We start from the raw sequence: 16,054 nt of genomic DNA on the forward strand, positions 1-16,054 counted from the left end.
ATACATATATACATAAGCAGTAGTCAGAGGGAAAGCAATTTTTTGTCGGGGAAGTGAGAATTTAATAAAAATTAAATGGTCTGAACCCAGTGGTCTTAGCAATTAATGCCCTTGTTTATCGTCTGGCACTCTGAATACCGAACACAAATGACACCAATCACTAAAACTCCTCACTTAACCAACAGGTAAAATAATAAAAAGAATTTTTATTTAATTTAATATTTTAAATTTTTAATTATTATTAAAGATATTAATTATCAATTAAATCACCGAATTCATTGATAGGAAATGAGCAGTCTGGTGGATCAACCTTTGCTAGAAATATACAATCACAACTGGAATAAATTAAAAAGGTTTATTGAGCAGTTACACTAAGACAAAGACAAAATTCAGAGTCTGGGCTACAGACCTGGTCCACTACATTAACAGACACTAAATTACATAAAGACATTAACAAAACAAGAACATAGATGGATCACAGAATGAATGAATGAATGAATGCGTGAAGAGAAAATTACCCAAGCCAATTGTTTACCTCTCCCAAGGAAGAACACCAGAACCACTCACAATAGCAGCAAAACTCTAAAAGGAAAAATCCAAAAAGTTGCAGGAGAAACTGAGCCATGGACTGGGTGACTGAATGGATGACTGAGTGTATGCCTGAGAGTAAGACTGAGCGTATTGACATGAAGGCTGAGCCAAGAGGCCTGTTCTAGGCCTGACTTAAGAAGAAGCTCACTCCACCTCCCTAACCCGCACATAATTAATTTTATGGTGGGGGAGTGCCTGAAAGTTTCTTCAGGACTTAATTTTGTGCTTTAGACCCGAACATCTAGAAATACCAGATATATTTTACCAGATATATATAAGATTCTCATTTTTACATTCAGCTCTTCATGAGCATCGCAATGACACCAAACATTAATAGGCATGGGTTGAGAGGAGAGAGTTGGCTGAGAAGAACTGGTAGAATGGTGGTTTTGCTGCTATATTGACAAATACACATGTTCTCACACAGCATTGGGTTTTCCAACATTTGGGACATGAGGGTACAATTAACTGTGGGGTATAAAAGGGTAAGTGATCCAAACACACACACACACACACACACGCTGATTGTGCTCAGGAAGGGGAGAAGGGGGGAGAAAGCAACCCTCTGCTGTTGTGGTCCATCTGGATGTTACTGTTTTTTTTCAGGTAACTTTACGATTGGCTGGAGTTTGGCTGGAGTAAATTGGAGTTGTTTAATATTATATTAGAAGTATTTGGCACCTGAACCTCTTTCAGATTAAACCAAACATGACTGTGGCATGACATGACACAAATGAAGCATGTAGGTATGAAGGTTGATAGCAATGTTTGTTTCCATTCACACTGTCACGTGTTGGGTTTACCCATAACTGGGTAAATAACCCTCCTGCAGTCCTGTGCTGATCAATCCAAGATTGCTGAGACTAGAGTACCTACAGGGACCTCGGGAGGGTTAGGACTGAAATACGAGTGAAAAGGCTAATGGAAAACATGGTTAAGAAAAACTCTGGGCCCTAATCATAAAACAAGAACTGCTCTGTATTGTCAGCTTTTGCTGTTAGCCCATTTCCCCTCTTGTGCCTCTAATGATAAAAAGCTGTTGGAGTAGGAGTCACCTAGTCACTCAGCTCAGTCAGTGTGTCTGTGAGAGGAACTATAACACTCTCAGAGCAGCCTCTTGCAGTTTTAGCTGGAATAAATCCACATGTGGTGTCTGTGCATCAACAGCAGGTCCCAAGTCAGGACTTCCATCAGACGGGGCGGGTTTGGCTGCAAGTGCACAGATGTTCTGAACAGACTGGCCCAGTGGAGCCTCTGGTGCAGACAGAGATAACTAGACCAATTCACAGACACAGGGTGTAGCTCTTTCTGAGGCTTCCCGTACTACATGCACTAATCAAATTCCTTTTATCGAGGTACCCTCTAGCCCCAGCAAGCAATCCCTGGATACGGTATGAAGTAGGAAACAGTACAACCTTTATTTCTTCAACTTAGAAAAAGCTTACATATACTATAATAACCTTGTTGTCTGTATTCCCCCTCTGTGGACTGACACCCCGGGGAAACTCCATCCACTGACCGAAGCAGGCACCCCCAGGTAACCTTGCACCCACATACCACAACACCCTCACATGGGTCTACTTGATAAGCATTCAAATGGTAAATGGACTGCATTTATATAGCACTTCTCTACTAATTTGAGTACTCAAAGTGCTTTACAAGTTTATGCCTCACATCTACCTACCAGTGACAGAAGCTTCCATACAAGGTACCAACTGGCCACTGGGAGCAGTTTGGGGTTGAGTGTCTTGCTCAAAGACACTTTGACATTCTGCCAGGAGGAGCCAGATTCAGACCAGGGACCTTCCAATCCCCAGCTGACTGCTCTACCTCCTGAGCCACTGTCGCCCCATACATACAAGCACATAGGTACTACACAGCATATGAGTCATTATCTAATTCTCCCTTTGACGCACAGCACAGAAAATGCATAGGCCACCCCAACAATACAACAATAATGGCAACAACAGCCATTTTGAGGCTACCTCCAACCTGTCAGACAAGGCCTCTCCCTTCCCTGATGCTACACTTACTGGAGAGTAAGTGTATCTTTGTATCTTTGTGATTTATATGTTATTGAAGGTTTTGACTCACAGCTTATTAATGGCATCTGTGCTGTGAGCCATTTACTGTGTACAGATACGGGATAGGCTATCCATCCATGTATACATATATATATATATATATATATATATATATAAACACGTTTCACATGCTTCACATCTGCATGAACTGATACTATGATACAGTGTGATTTATGCTATGTTCTCACTTGCCACCATGAGTTGTAATTGCCCATAAGGGTAATTGGTGTGGGGTGTCAGGGTTGGTGCTGTGACAGTGGTTGTTTGTATTTTTTGTTCAATTTTTCATAGGCATGTCTTCCCCCAATTCCTTCAGCCAAGACATTTACTACAAATGGATGCACATCAGGTTTCATATGCTTTTAGCATTTTTACAGTGTAATATAAGCTTTGAATTACAATCTTCCTTATCCTTCTTCTGTTCTGAGGGCCAGTGTTGCTGTAATTGTTGAGCATGTAAACTGTGAATAGCTGCTAGCTGCTCAGCTGTGTCACTTTCCTTGGAATTCCACTTCTGATATTGAATTGAGACATGCACTACAAACTGCCTCTCTGCTGTCTGCTTTTGAATTATGACACATACAGTATGCACATGGGGAAAAAAAAAACGTCAAAGTCATCAGTCGGTGTGACCCGATAGTGTTTGGTTATCTGTGTGGTGCCCATTTCCATTCTGAATGTGCAGTTACTGAAACAAATTTGTTCAACCACAGGGCAGTTGAGCGATAAGGAAGGCAATTGGCACTTGTCTAATAACAGAAAATAGAGAAAACAAATGTTCATGATAATTCCCATTGGGAGAGGGACAGTCCAGAGCAGATAGGTTCAGTGACTGTTTCTTGATGAGACAGGTCTTTATATGCAGTGGCGGATTTAGGTATGGGCGACATGGGCAGCCGCCCAGGGCAGCATCTTGCTAGGGGTGGCACAGGGTGCCCGCACAAGAAATTTTGGAATGGTGACAATTGTGCGATCAGTTTTCTATCGCTCATTTGCACGTAACGTCAATGATATCATGTCACCATGTGGGTCAATTAACCTTGCCGGAGTGGGCACCCTGATTCTAGTTTGTGCAATAGGCAGGCTACTGCCTGGGAAGGTCTCCCACTCAGAAGTACGAGATGGGGAGGGAGGCGATGGTAGGTTGACCTCAGGTCTCCCCACTGGAAGCCCAAGGTAGGGGGAGCGGGGGAATCTATCAAATAGCGCACCACTAACTTTGTACAGTAATGTAATGCAATTAGTAAAATCGGTCACACTACGAAATGCAACCAAACAAACCACAATTCATTCATAATACTGTGAATATATAGTTTCACAGACATATTGTTGCATTTTTTCTGGTTTGTGCGAAATCGTTAAGAATAATATAAAACCAGTCTGCACACCACCAAGGTGAATTGGTTTAGTCTTGACTCTTGGTTGACAGTGTTGAGGTATGGGTAATGTATTGATACTCGAGTGTAAAATCAACACCAATGGATAAGAAAAGGTCTAAGCCATCAGGTGCCCAGTTTAGGAAAAAGAGGAAAGAAGAAGAGGAAAAACGCACAAAAGATAAAGGTATGCAAATATGTAATCTCTTTATGAGTATAACATTATACATGTAATGAAACAGGCTAGTATGACACTTATGCTTGCTAGCCTATGTTGCTTGCTATGCTATTACACACAGGGTGACAATATTCCATTTTCTGTCCAACTAGCTTACATAACATTGGATATAATTTACACAGTCAAGGTCAAGGTATCTTTATTATCCCCAAGGGGGCAATTTGTTTCACAGCCAGCAGACAAGCTCAATCATCATCAAGAAACATAAAATAAAAATAAAAATGGTAAGATGCTCATGTGAGGATATTTAGGAAGCCAATAACAGCAGGTACAAATTAGTTCTTCTATCTGTTTGTTCTACACCTCCTTGAAACAAATCTACAGCCTGATGGGAGCAGAGAGAATTCTAAAAACAGAGGGTGGCAAGAGTCAGCAAGAATTGACTGGGCCTTCTTGACGGACCTGTTCTTGTATAGGACAGGGAGGCAGTCCAGTGAAGTACCTGCTATTTTCCTACACATATCAACCACATGCTGAAGGCGGGACCTGTTTTTCTGAGACAGTAACCTGTACCAGCAAATAAAAGAAAAAGTAAGAACAGATTATATAAAACAACAGTAGAACATTCTCATAAAAGTACTGTCCACATTAAAATTCATGAGTTTACGATAAAAGTACAAGCGTTGATGAGCTTTCTTGCAAACAGCATCCGCCTGATGCTCAAAGTTCAGCTTACTATCAATAATAGTTCCCAGATATTTGTACTTCTGCACGACCTCCACAGCCTGACCTTTAATCTACATTGGAGAGATAACATTATGATTTTTCCTAAAATCAATGAACATCTCCTTGGCTTTTCCCACATTTATCTCTAAAAAGGACGACTCACACCAGTTAATAAAATCAGTAACTACAGGACCATGAGTAAAATCATCTGAACTTAAAAGAGAAACATGACAGAGTCCTCAGAAAACAGAAGAAAAATCAATAAAAATGAGGCGTACAAAGGTTTTAGCACCCTCTAAGTGTGCTAGCACCATGTTCAGTAAGGTACATATGGCATCATCAACACCTCTACATGAACTATAAGCAAACTGAAGTGGGTCCAAATTATCTTTGACAATATTTAGTATTGCATCCTTCACAATCTTTTCAAGCGATTTCATGATAAGTGAAGCGAGTGCTACAGGTCTAAAGTCATTTAGTTGTTTAGGAGCCTTAACTTTAAGTGCAGGAACAATTATGGAATCTTTCCATAAGCGAGGGACCCTATGGAGTTGGAGTGAGCACCTGAAAATAAAAAAGAATATATCAGACAGCTGGTCTGCACAATTCTTGAGGATGCGGCCACCAATGCCATCAGGGCCAGGACTTATTTACTCCTTCACACCCCGGAGAAGTCTTAGAACCATGCCCCTGTCGACATGGACAGAGTTCTGCCCTGGCGCCACATTCCTGAACAATGACTGCTCCTCACTAAAATCATGGACATTAAAAAAGGTTATAAAAGGTGTTCAGTTAGAAAGTTCATGGTCAGACTTGTTGTTGAGAGAGATTTGACACTTCCTGACTGTATTCCCATCATGGATTTCACCCCATCCCATGCAGGATGCAAGTTGCTGGTACAGAGCAAGTTCTCTACTTTGTCTTTGTAGTTGCATTTAGCAAGCTTGAGTTCTCTTTTAACTTGTTTATGCAGCTCTCTGTACCGAGTCATGTCCCCCTGGATGAAACTGATATTGCGATGGTTAATTATGTTTTTGACAGATGTGGAAACCCAAGGTTTATTGTTAGGGTAGATGGATATTAGTTTACAGGGGATGACTAACTCCTCACAGAAAGTGATGTATGCTGAGACTGTCTCTGTGAGATCATCTAGATCAACACACACCTCCTTGAACAAGTCCTAGTCGGTACAGCTGAAACACACAGTTTCATTATGATAATGTGTGTAGCCTGCAGCAAAATGATTACAGCCTAACTAGCACATTATTGATTTGGTTAACTTTCATTGAGATGACATCATAAAGGTTTTCTGTTATTGTATTGACTTGGTCCTGAGCTCAGTAAGGGGAATTTCTACTGCTGTAGGCTAACTTAAAAGACGTCTATATTATGCTGATATGTTGTCTTTTGTTGTATATTGAGTCTTTTGGGGTGTCTTATGCCTAGAATTAGCCAAAGAGTGGTTCATTTGGCTTTATTTGTGTTTTTGTTAGCAATAGGGTAATAGTGTAATCATTTGATTCTTTTTTATTTGTATTTATATACTACAATTTGTTTCTATTTGTCTTTGTTACTTCTTTTTGATATTTATGAGTATTATTTTTGTATATATTTTTTACTTCTATAGTTTTAAATGTTATGATTATTTATTTGTGTTGTTCCAAATGTCTGAATAAAAATTACAGTTAGTGCAGAATGGTGCTTTTTTTGGGGGGGGGCTGAAGAGGGGGGTTCACCTAGGGCGCCATACAAGCTACAACTGCCACTGTGTATATGTGTATATATACACATATAAACTCAGTTACCACTTTATTAGGTACACCTCTCTAATACTGGGTAGGCCCCCAGAATGGCCTGAATTCTTCATGGCATGATTTCAACAAGGTGCTGGAAACATTCCTTACAGAGTCTGTTCCATGCTGACATGATAGCATCATGCAGTTGCTGCACATTTGTCAGCTGCACATTCATGCTGTGAATGCCCCATTCCACCACATCCCAAATGTGCTCTATTGGATTGAGATCTGTTGCCTGTGGAGGCCAGTGGAGTACCTTGGAGTGGCATTTAAATGATGCTCAATTGGTATTAAGATGCCTAATGTGTGCCAAGAAAATGTTCCCCACACCATTAAACCACCACTTCCAGCCTGAACCGTTGACACAAGGCAGGATGGATCCATGGATTCATGTTGTTTACACCAAATTCTGACCCTACCATCTGTATGTCGCTGCAGAAATTGAGATTCATCAAACCAGGCGATGTTTTTCCAATCGTCTACCATCCAGTTTTGGTGAGCCTGTGCCCACTGTAGCCTCAATTTCCTGTTCTTGCTGACAGGAGTGGTACCCGGAGGGGTCTTCTGCTGCTGTAGCCCATCCACCTCAATGTTCAATGTGTTGTATGTTCAGAAATGCTTTTCTGCATAGCACTGTTGTAACATGGTTATTTGGCTTACTGTCGCCTTCCTGTCAGCTTTGACAAGTCTGGCCATTCTACTCTGACCTCTGTCATTAACAAGACATTTTCACCCACAGAACTGCTGCTCACTGGATGTCACTTAAATCAGATTTCCTACCCTAAACAGCCTAAACAGCAGCTGAACCTCTTGACTATGTCTTCATGACTTTATGCATTGAGTTGCTGCCAGATAATTGGCTATACATATATATACACTCAGTGACCACTTTATTGGGTACACCTGTACACCTGCTCGTTTATGCAAATATATAATCAGCCAATAGCCGTTAGCTACTCAGTTGCTCAGCTGTGTCACTTTCCTTGGAATTCCACTTACAATATTGAATTGAAGCATGTACTACACACTCCCTCTCTGTTTTCGAAATTATGACTTGGCACTTATCTAAAAAATTCAAATGCGCTCGTCCTCACATTAAAATGAACCATACAGAGCACAAAGCTTCTTTCTGTAACAGCTATAAACAAAACCCCCACTGAGGTGGCAGAGGGACAGTGGGGAACAGATATGGTCAGTGACTGTTTGTTGATGAGACAGGCCTTAAAAGCAGCTCGACCACACAGCCATGTCAAATAACTATACTGAAACTAATTATTTTACATTGATGCTAATTTTATATATTAGGATTGTCAAACACATTCATTTTGATTAATTATAGAAAATTAATATAATATATAAAAAATAAAAAAATTAACGCAGATTATTCGCACTCTATGATGCCCCTTGACCTCCCATACGTCACTGTGCATTTAAACATTTATCATACCCAACTGCAGGCACATTTTGCGCTGTCGGTAAATGTGAATTAAGTTCGCATTGGTGTAATCAACGATTGCATCAGGACATCTGTAAAGCGGAGTGATACATGTATATTTAAAAGTGCCAGTGCTGTTTATTAGGGGCTGTTTATTAGGGGCATATTTATTTATTAGGGGCATTATCTATGAGAAGGGGCACACAATGCAAGGGTAGTTTTATGCTTATCGGTTATTACTATAATTATGATTTAGCTCTAAAGAGGTTTACATAAATGAGACAGGAAGAGGCCTTCTTCAGTTGTTACAAAAACTCTGGTGAATCCCCTTATCATTTTCTTTTTGCCATCTAGTGGTAAACGACAGTACAGTATAAGGGACACTCTTTCAAGAGCTGTTAAGTTAAAGAAAAATCTCCCGTTCTGTACAGATTTTCTGAAGATTCCAAAGTCACTACACATTCATGATTATTAGTGTCACTACTCAGCCACACAGGGGCAGTGTATGACAAAAAGAACAGAGAGTTAAAACTGCCTTACTGCTTAGTCCTGTGAGACAACATGAGTGCTCTTGAGCAAGCAGTGATCAAGTCATTGCTGCATTTCACAAAAGCATAAAGCAAGAGGACATGCAAAATAAACTATATGGACAAAAGTTTTGGGACGCCTGACCATTACATTGTAATGACATTGTATTCAAATACATATACTTTAATATGGAGTTGGTCCCCCTTTTGCAGCTACAACAGCTTCCACTCTTCTTGGAAGGCTTTCCACAATATTTTGGAGTGTTTCTGTGGGAATTTGTGCCCATTCATTCTGTAGAGCATTTATGAGGTCAGGCACTGATGTTGGACGAGAAGGCCTGGCTCGCAATCTCTGTTCCAGTTCATCCCAAAGGTGCTCGATGGGGTTGAAGTCAGGGCTCTGTGCGGGCCAGTCAAGTTCTTCCGCACCAAACTCATCAAACCATGTCTTTATAGCCCTTGCTTTGTGCACTGGGGCACAGTCATGCTGGAATAGAAAAGGGCCTTCCCCAAACTGTTGCCACAAAGTTGGAAGCATAGCACTGTCCAAAATGTCTTGGTATGCTGAAGCATACCAAGTGCCCTTCACTGGAGATAAGGGGCCTAGCCCAAACCCTGAAAAACAGGTTTGGCCAAATACATTTGTCCATATAGTGTATGTTTGTATGAATAAAAAAAGTTCTCATACAGTACATGAACTGAGTATTACACCTTTGAAAATACTTTTGCTTACTATGGCATTTTAACAATAGCACTGGTAGATTCTTGCTCCTGTTTTGGGTCAGACTGACCATCCCCGGTGATGTGTATAGCATAAAGTACAGAAGGCAGTGCTGTGTATGTGAACTATACAATACGGTGCAGTGTCTCTTTATAGCATGATATGCAGTAATATGTGAAGATTGTACTGTACATTGTGCAATTTCGGCATATTCAATGATACTCTACCTGTTCTACCTGTGCACAGAACAGAATGTTATATACAGTCTTTATATAGGACATCACTGTGTGCTACCACTAGGGCAGGAAGAGTGATGCCCAATGCAGAGCTGTGGAGACTCCACTGTATCTGCACATCCATGCAACAGGCAGCATGCTACTCAGACTGCATTCATACTAACGTCCATCCCCATCTTTACTGACCCTCTTCACCTCCCTCTGTTCATTCTATGGCTCACAGTGCTGCTCTGAGGCCACACCATCAGCTCAGGACTTTCTGGTCCTTCCATGGGAATTTCAGCCTGGAGCACACAGTGATGTGGCGATAAGGTATTTCCAATGGTTCCTGTGGAGAGGCCAGCATGTCTGCAGTCTCAGAATGCCCAGGAGACATACTGATGTCTCCGAACATGCACATCGCGCCAATGCACTACAACAGCTCGGCCCAGGTGGGTCTCCAACCCACAATCCCCAGCTCCGGAGGCTGACGCCTCATCCATTAAGCCACTGGGTCTTTTCAGCTGAGCTGTGTGGACCCATTAATTAATATCCTGATTAATGAATAATTATACTCTATTCCCTTAACCCGAGTAAACTTGTGCTCAATATCTCAAAGGCTAAAGCACTTGCCTTGAGTGAAAGCTGCATCCCAGGTTTGCTGAGGTTGAGAGAACACAGTCTTAACACTAAACTAACTCAGGTGTCACTCCAGTGTCGCTGGTGTAAGTATTGATTGATTCTCTCGTGGCTGTGTAGCAGAAGGCATTGGTTTAGCTCCAGCAGGCATTAGGGAGGGTTAGCTCAGCCAGGGTCTCCCTGTCTTGCTACTCTCAGGCGCCTAGTGTTTCCTCAGGTGCCTGAGAGTCATTCGGATTGCGTCAGCGGAGTAGCGCCTATCCTCCAATGTGCGCCCGCTCCACTGCAGCGCACTGTAGTGTGGCTTGCAGTTGCTGCTGCATGCGAGTGAAGTGGAGAGCATTTGTCTCGCTACAGCGCTCCTGAGCAAGTGTAGAGGTTGCTATGGTGAGATGAGCCTGACACACAAAGTAGCGATGCAGAAGGAGTTGAGCTGCTGTGTGCTAAGCCTGTGCTCTTAGCCATGGGGGTGCACTGTGTGTGTGTGTGTGTGGAGGGGGGGGTGTATGGGTGTGAACACATTCTTACCTGTAAGGGGTCTCCAGGGCAGGGGCTATAGCCACAGTGGGGCTGGGAAGAGACAGAGAGAGCGGGGGGTTACTCCAGTAAATGTCTGACTGTCAATTTTTGTGTTCATGAATTACTGACTACAAATATCTAAATAATCAAAATAAAACTTGTTTTTAATCACCACTTACCTGTGTTACTCGTGTTTTGGTGTGCTGAAAGGGTGGTGATCCAGTCAGCTCATGACATGTACATGTGGTATTTGCTGAGCTGGTCTGGATCTTGGTATTTTGTAATTTGTATCTTGGACTGTTATTTACACCATAAAATCTAGATGACAACTACAGTCCATGCAGTAGTTTAAGAGGAAGTGTTAAACAAACTTTGAAAGAAGTTAACTGGACTATTCAACACCACAAGGGGGAGCAGTGCTCCCAGGAAACAGGTGAACTGGATCATTCACACTCACCTGGCTGTGTTCTCGCTCACCAGGGGCCCATTTCACCGCCTGACAGTTCAGTCCATCTCTTTCTGACTCAGTTTGCTGCTAAACTCCACACAGACAGCATCACGGGAAACACCGGTACAACAATCACCCTGTATTCAGATTGTGGACGTGAATCTCTTACAAAGGATATTTTATAGAAATAAAGCAGAATCATGAAAGAACACCTACACACTGTGATTGACTTCCCAAGTGATGTATTAGATTTATCGCTGAGCTGTGACAAAAATTTTCACCACTTGCCTATACCTCTGTGGTAGAAATAATAATAGGAGCCATGGTGGCTAAAAAGTGGCATACTCTACACACTCCCTGTTCCTTCCAGCCTGCCCTCTGTCCAAAGCCACACCTCCTGCAGCAGCTCACAGAACCAGGAAGTCACTCACACGCATTTTCAGAGAAACAAAACTAAACTCAGACTTGGACAGTCTGTCAGTATGAGCAGTAAAATGGATCAAGCTGGAGATCGACTGGAACAGGACCAGTTCAGCTGTCCCATCTGTCTGGATCTACTAATGGATCCGGTGGCTATTTCCTGTGGACACAGTTTCTGCATGGACTGTATCAATGGCTACTGGGATCAGGATGATCATACTGGTGTCTACAGCTGTCCCCAGTGCAGAGAGACATTCACCCAAAGGCCTGTTCTGAAGAAAAACACCATACTGGCTGCTATGGTGGAGAAGCTGAAGAAAATGGGACTCCAAGCTGCTCCTCCTGCTCACTGTTACACTGGACCTGGAGATGTGGCCTGTGATGTCTGCACTGGGAGAAAGCGTAAAACCGTCAAATCCTGCCTGGTGTGTCTGGCCTCTTACTGTGATACTCACCTCAAACTTCATGATGACTTCAATCATCATGAAGTTTGAAAGAAACACAAGCTGATTGATGCTTCTGGACAGCTGCAGGAGAAGATCTGCTCTCATCATGACACACTGCTAGAGGTTTACAGTCATACTGACCAGCAGTGTATCTGTTATCAGTGTACAATAGAAAAACACAAACGCCATGATACAGTCTCAGTTGTCATAGAAATGACTGAGAAAAGGGTAAGGACTTTAACTCTCCTCTGATATATTTTATTGTAATGATGTAAATAATAAAGTAATGCATAATGATAATGACTTACACTATTCTTAAAATAGTTATAGTGTTGTGTTTTATAGTGGTACAATATTGTGTTATAATTATGTGCCTGTACTGCAGCTTATTGTTGAAAATCATAAAGGTTTGAAAAAATGTAAATGATTAGTGGACAGGGTTCACACGCAGTTTAGAAGCTTTACTGTTCTATACAATGACCTGCAGTATTTCACATGATGGCATGGATATTTTGTTCCCCTGATGACAGTGTCATTAACTTTAATAGAATAAAATATGGTTTGGAAAAAACGTTCACAGAAGCAGCTGGGAGAGACACAGAGGAAATTCCAGCAGAGAATCCAGGAGAGAGAGAAAAAGCTGCAGGATCTGAGACAGGCTGTGGAGTCACTCACGGTGGGTACTGACTGGAGGAGAAGACAACAGTGGGCTGCTGGAAGAGCCATTTCAGACTCTCCTCCAGTCAGCCAGTGAGGAACCCAGTGTTCAGCCACTTTCCAGCCCTGTGGGGCTCAATCCCACTGAGCCACACTGTGGAGAACAGGCTGTCTGGGGTCCCAGTAAGAGCTGAGTGAAAGGCCTAGTTAAAATGTACGGCTCTCCTCTGTCTGTATCTCCTAACAGCGCTCTGCTAAGGCAGCAATAGAGGACAATGAGAGGATGTTTACTGAGCTGATCCGCTCCATTGAGAGAAGGCACTCTGATGTGAAAGTGCTGATCAGAGATCAGGAGAAGGCTGCAGTGAGTCGGGCTGAAAGACTCCTGGAGCGACTGGAGCAGGAGATTGCTGAGCTAAGGAGGAGAGATGCTGAGCTGGAGCAGCTTTCACACACAGAGGATCACATCCATTTCCTCCAGGTAACATCACTATCTATATGACTGTCTGCAGTACAGAAGGGGGTGTCTCACAGAGCTCTTCAGTGGAGCTCCTCCTGACCTCATCAATGTGAGCTGGAGAGATTCCTGCCGATTGAAAAATCTTTCTCTGTCTGTCAGTTTTTCGGCATATACATTTCTGTCTGAGTGATTGTCTTTCCTTTTCTGTACAGAGCTGTCAGTCTCTCTGTGCCCCTCCTGGACCTGGAGACTTACCCAGTATCATTGCTAATCCACATGTCTCTTTTGACACTGTGAGGAAATCTGTGTCTGAACTGAAAAAGCGACTGGAGGATGTCTGCAAGGGGGAATTGGACAAAATTTCTGACTCAGGTTTTCATTATTTTCTGAAAAACATAGTTTTTATGCATAACAAAAACATTAAAACTGAGAAAAGTTAAAGACATAAATCAGTTTTGTTTTTAAATACTGATTCTATACTTACTGTCAGTGCTCCCGCCTCCTAGCCCTGTGCTTTTGTTTTTTTTTTTTTTTTTTTCCCTTGTGTTTCTGCCCTGCCCTTCTCTCCGCCCTGTCTCCGCCTGATTACCTGCGCACCTGCATCTCATCCCCTCGTCGGTCTGTCCCTTTATATGCCCTGCTTGCTGTGCAGTCTTTGCTAGTTCGTAGCAGTAGTTCTACCTGTTTTGTCCCCGCCGTTATCATTGTTTGCTGTTTTTCCGAGATTCGACCTGCCTGTTTTTGACTCCGTTTTTTGCCTGCCGCTTTGCTTTGTTCGCCCGATCGTGCCCTCCCGTTTTCCGACCCTGCCCGTTCTGGCTTTCCCGTTTCTGGATTTTCCCTTGGACTGCCTCTCTGGTTTTTGACCCTGCCTGTGTACTGGTTTTTCGATCCTGCCGTGTGTTTTCACTATTCTGCCCGGAAAACTCGCGCTTTTGGGTCTGCGACTGAGTCCTAGCCTGTGCTGCCTGACACTTACTGTCTCTCGCTTCCTCTCTCTCTCTCTATCCCTTTATCCAGTGAAGCTGAGACGTCTGTGTGAATTCAAAGACGTTCAAGAAGTCGAGTCTGAACCCAGGACCAGAGAAGAATTCTTAAAATGTGAGTCTCTCAGTTGAGATTTAATAGAGATGAGATGCCAACACACACACACACACACACACACTACCAGAGTCTGATTGCAAATTGCAAATATTGAAATGAGGGTGTCAAATGGGAGAGAGGAGATGAGAACAATAAATCAATATTTACCAAAAATAATTAGGATTGAAATTGGAAATAAGTGATAAGAGCAATGAAATATTAAAACATAAAAATCATGCAAATATAAATGTTTGAAATATTGATAATAGGTTGTGCATTACGTCCCTAAATGTCTACTCTTTCAGATTCCACACAGCTCACACTGGACCCCAACACAGCACATGGTTTGTCATCCCGGTCTGCGCCTGGGTCCTTCTACCTGAAAGCCTGACAGAAACCTCTGTCTGTCTGAGGGGAACAGAGTGGTTACATGGGTGGAAGAGACCCAGTCATATCCTGATCATCCAGAGAGATTCAACTGGAGCTCGACCCAAGTACCGTGCAGAGAGGGTGTGTCTGGACGCTGTTACTGGGAGGCTGAGTGGAGTGGGGATTGGGTTCATATAGCAGTCTCATATAAAGAGATCAGCAGAAAAGGATGGAGGATTGACTGTGGTCTGGGACATAACAAGTCCTGGAGTTTGTGCTGCTCTCCTTCCAGGTACTCTTTCTTGCACAATAATGAACGTGCTGCAATCCCTACCCCCCCCCCCCCCCCTCCAGAATAGGAGTGTACCTGGATCACAGAGCAGGAACTCTGTCCTTCTACAGCGTCTCTGACACAATGATCCTCCTCCACAGAGTCCAGACCACATTCACTCAGCCTTTCTATCCTGGGTTTGAGGTTGGGATTGAATGTTTTGAAACTGTACTCTGTAAATTGATGAGACTTTGGATCCATTCAGACTACAGAAAGGCATGGTGCAAATACTCAACATGAGGAAAGAAATGAGCTATGAAAAATATAAAAAAATTTTTTTTGGTGTACACAGAAATGAAAATAATCATTTTAGACAAAGCTTCCACATGGACATACAGCAGAATCAACACAATTATCTACTCTCCACAGTAGTATGAATTCCAAAATGAATCAACAAAGTTTATAGGATTTTATGAATAGAAACCTTCAACATTGTAAATTGTGTTAAATATGTCTGGAGAGGACTGAATTTATAGTGCAATCAATCATGGTACCACATATAGGTCTATTGACAGAGTGAGCTCTTACGTCAGTTAACTGAGTTCTGACACATTCCACTGCTCATAATACTTCCTGGCGGTGATGTTAAATCCAGCAGGAACACAGTATCACAGTGTAGCCCTAAAACAGTGCCCAACAGGCAAAGTTTTCCCAGTGAAGAGCTCTCCACTCTCCCCTTCACTTTTCTAAAAAAAAAAACTTAACTTTTTGAATTCTTTTTAATAACCATACTACTACCAAATATTAATGTTGTAAATTTAACTCAAGCATACTATGCATGACTCAGAGCCACTGATCTGAACAAGAATAGGAGCATCTGCTGGAGCTTGTTTCTAAATATGATTTCAGCAAAGAATTTTTCAGTTTTGAGGAGGCTGCTTGTGTATTAATAAACAAAAGGTCTGTATTAACTGAGAAGCTTCTGTTAATTTTTAATCAATGAAAGATTATAAAATGAACAGTAACAGAAAAAAAATATTTAACAAGGGTATTGGTGTGATTTGGATAATCAAAGATATTACGAAATTTTAAT

At 42.2% G+C, this 16,054-nt stretch overlaps 1 protein-coding gene across 1 annotated transcript in view; it reads left to right on the top strand.

The window, feature by feature from the left end:
- Positions 1–16,054, top strand: part of LOC118770759 (tripartite motif-containing protein 16-like) — a 157,271-nt gene that overhangs the window by 138,074 nt on the left and 3,143 nt on the right. Inside the window, 2 exon segments of the mRNA XM_036518529.1 lie at positions 13,451–13,610; positions 14,259–14,339. Of these exon segments, the coding sequence (XP_036374422.1) occupies positions 13,451–13,610; positions 14,259–14,339 (241 nt within the window).

This window comes from Megalops cyprinoides, chromosome 2 (assembly GCF_013368585.1).
Source record: "Megalops cyprinoides isolate fMegCyp1 chromosome 2, fMegCyp1.pri, whole genome shotgun sequence".
Lineage (NCBI taxonomy): Eukaryota > Metazoa > Chordata > Actinopteri > Elopiformes > Megalopidae > Megalops > Megalops cyprinoides.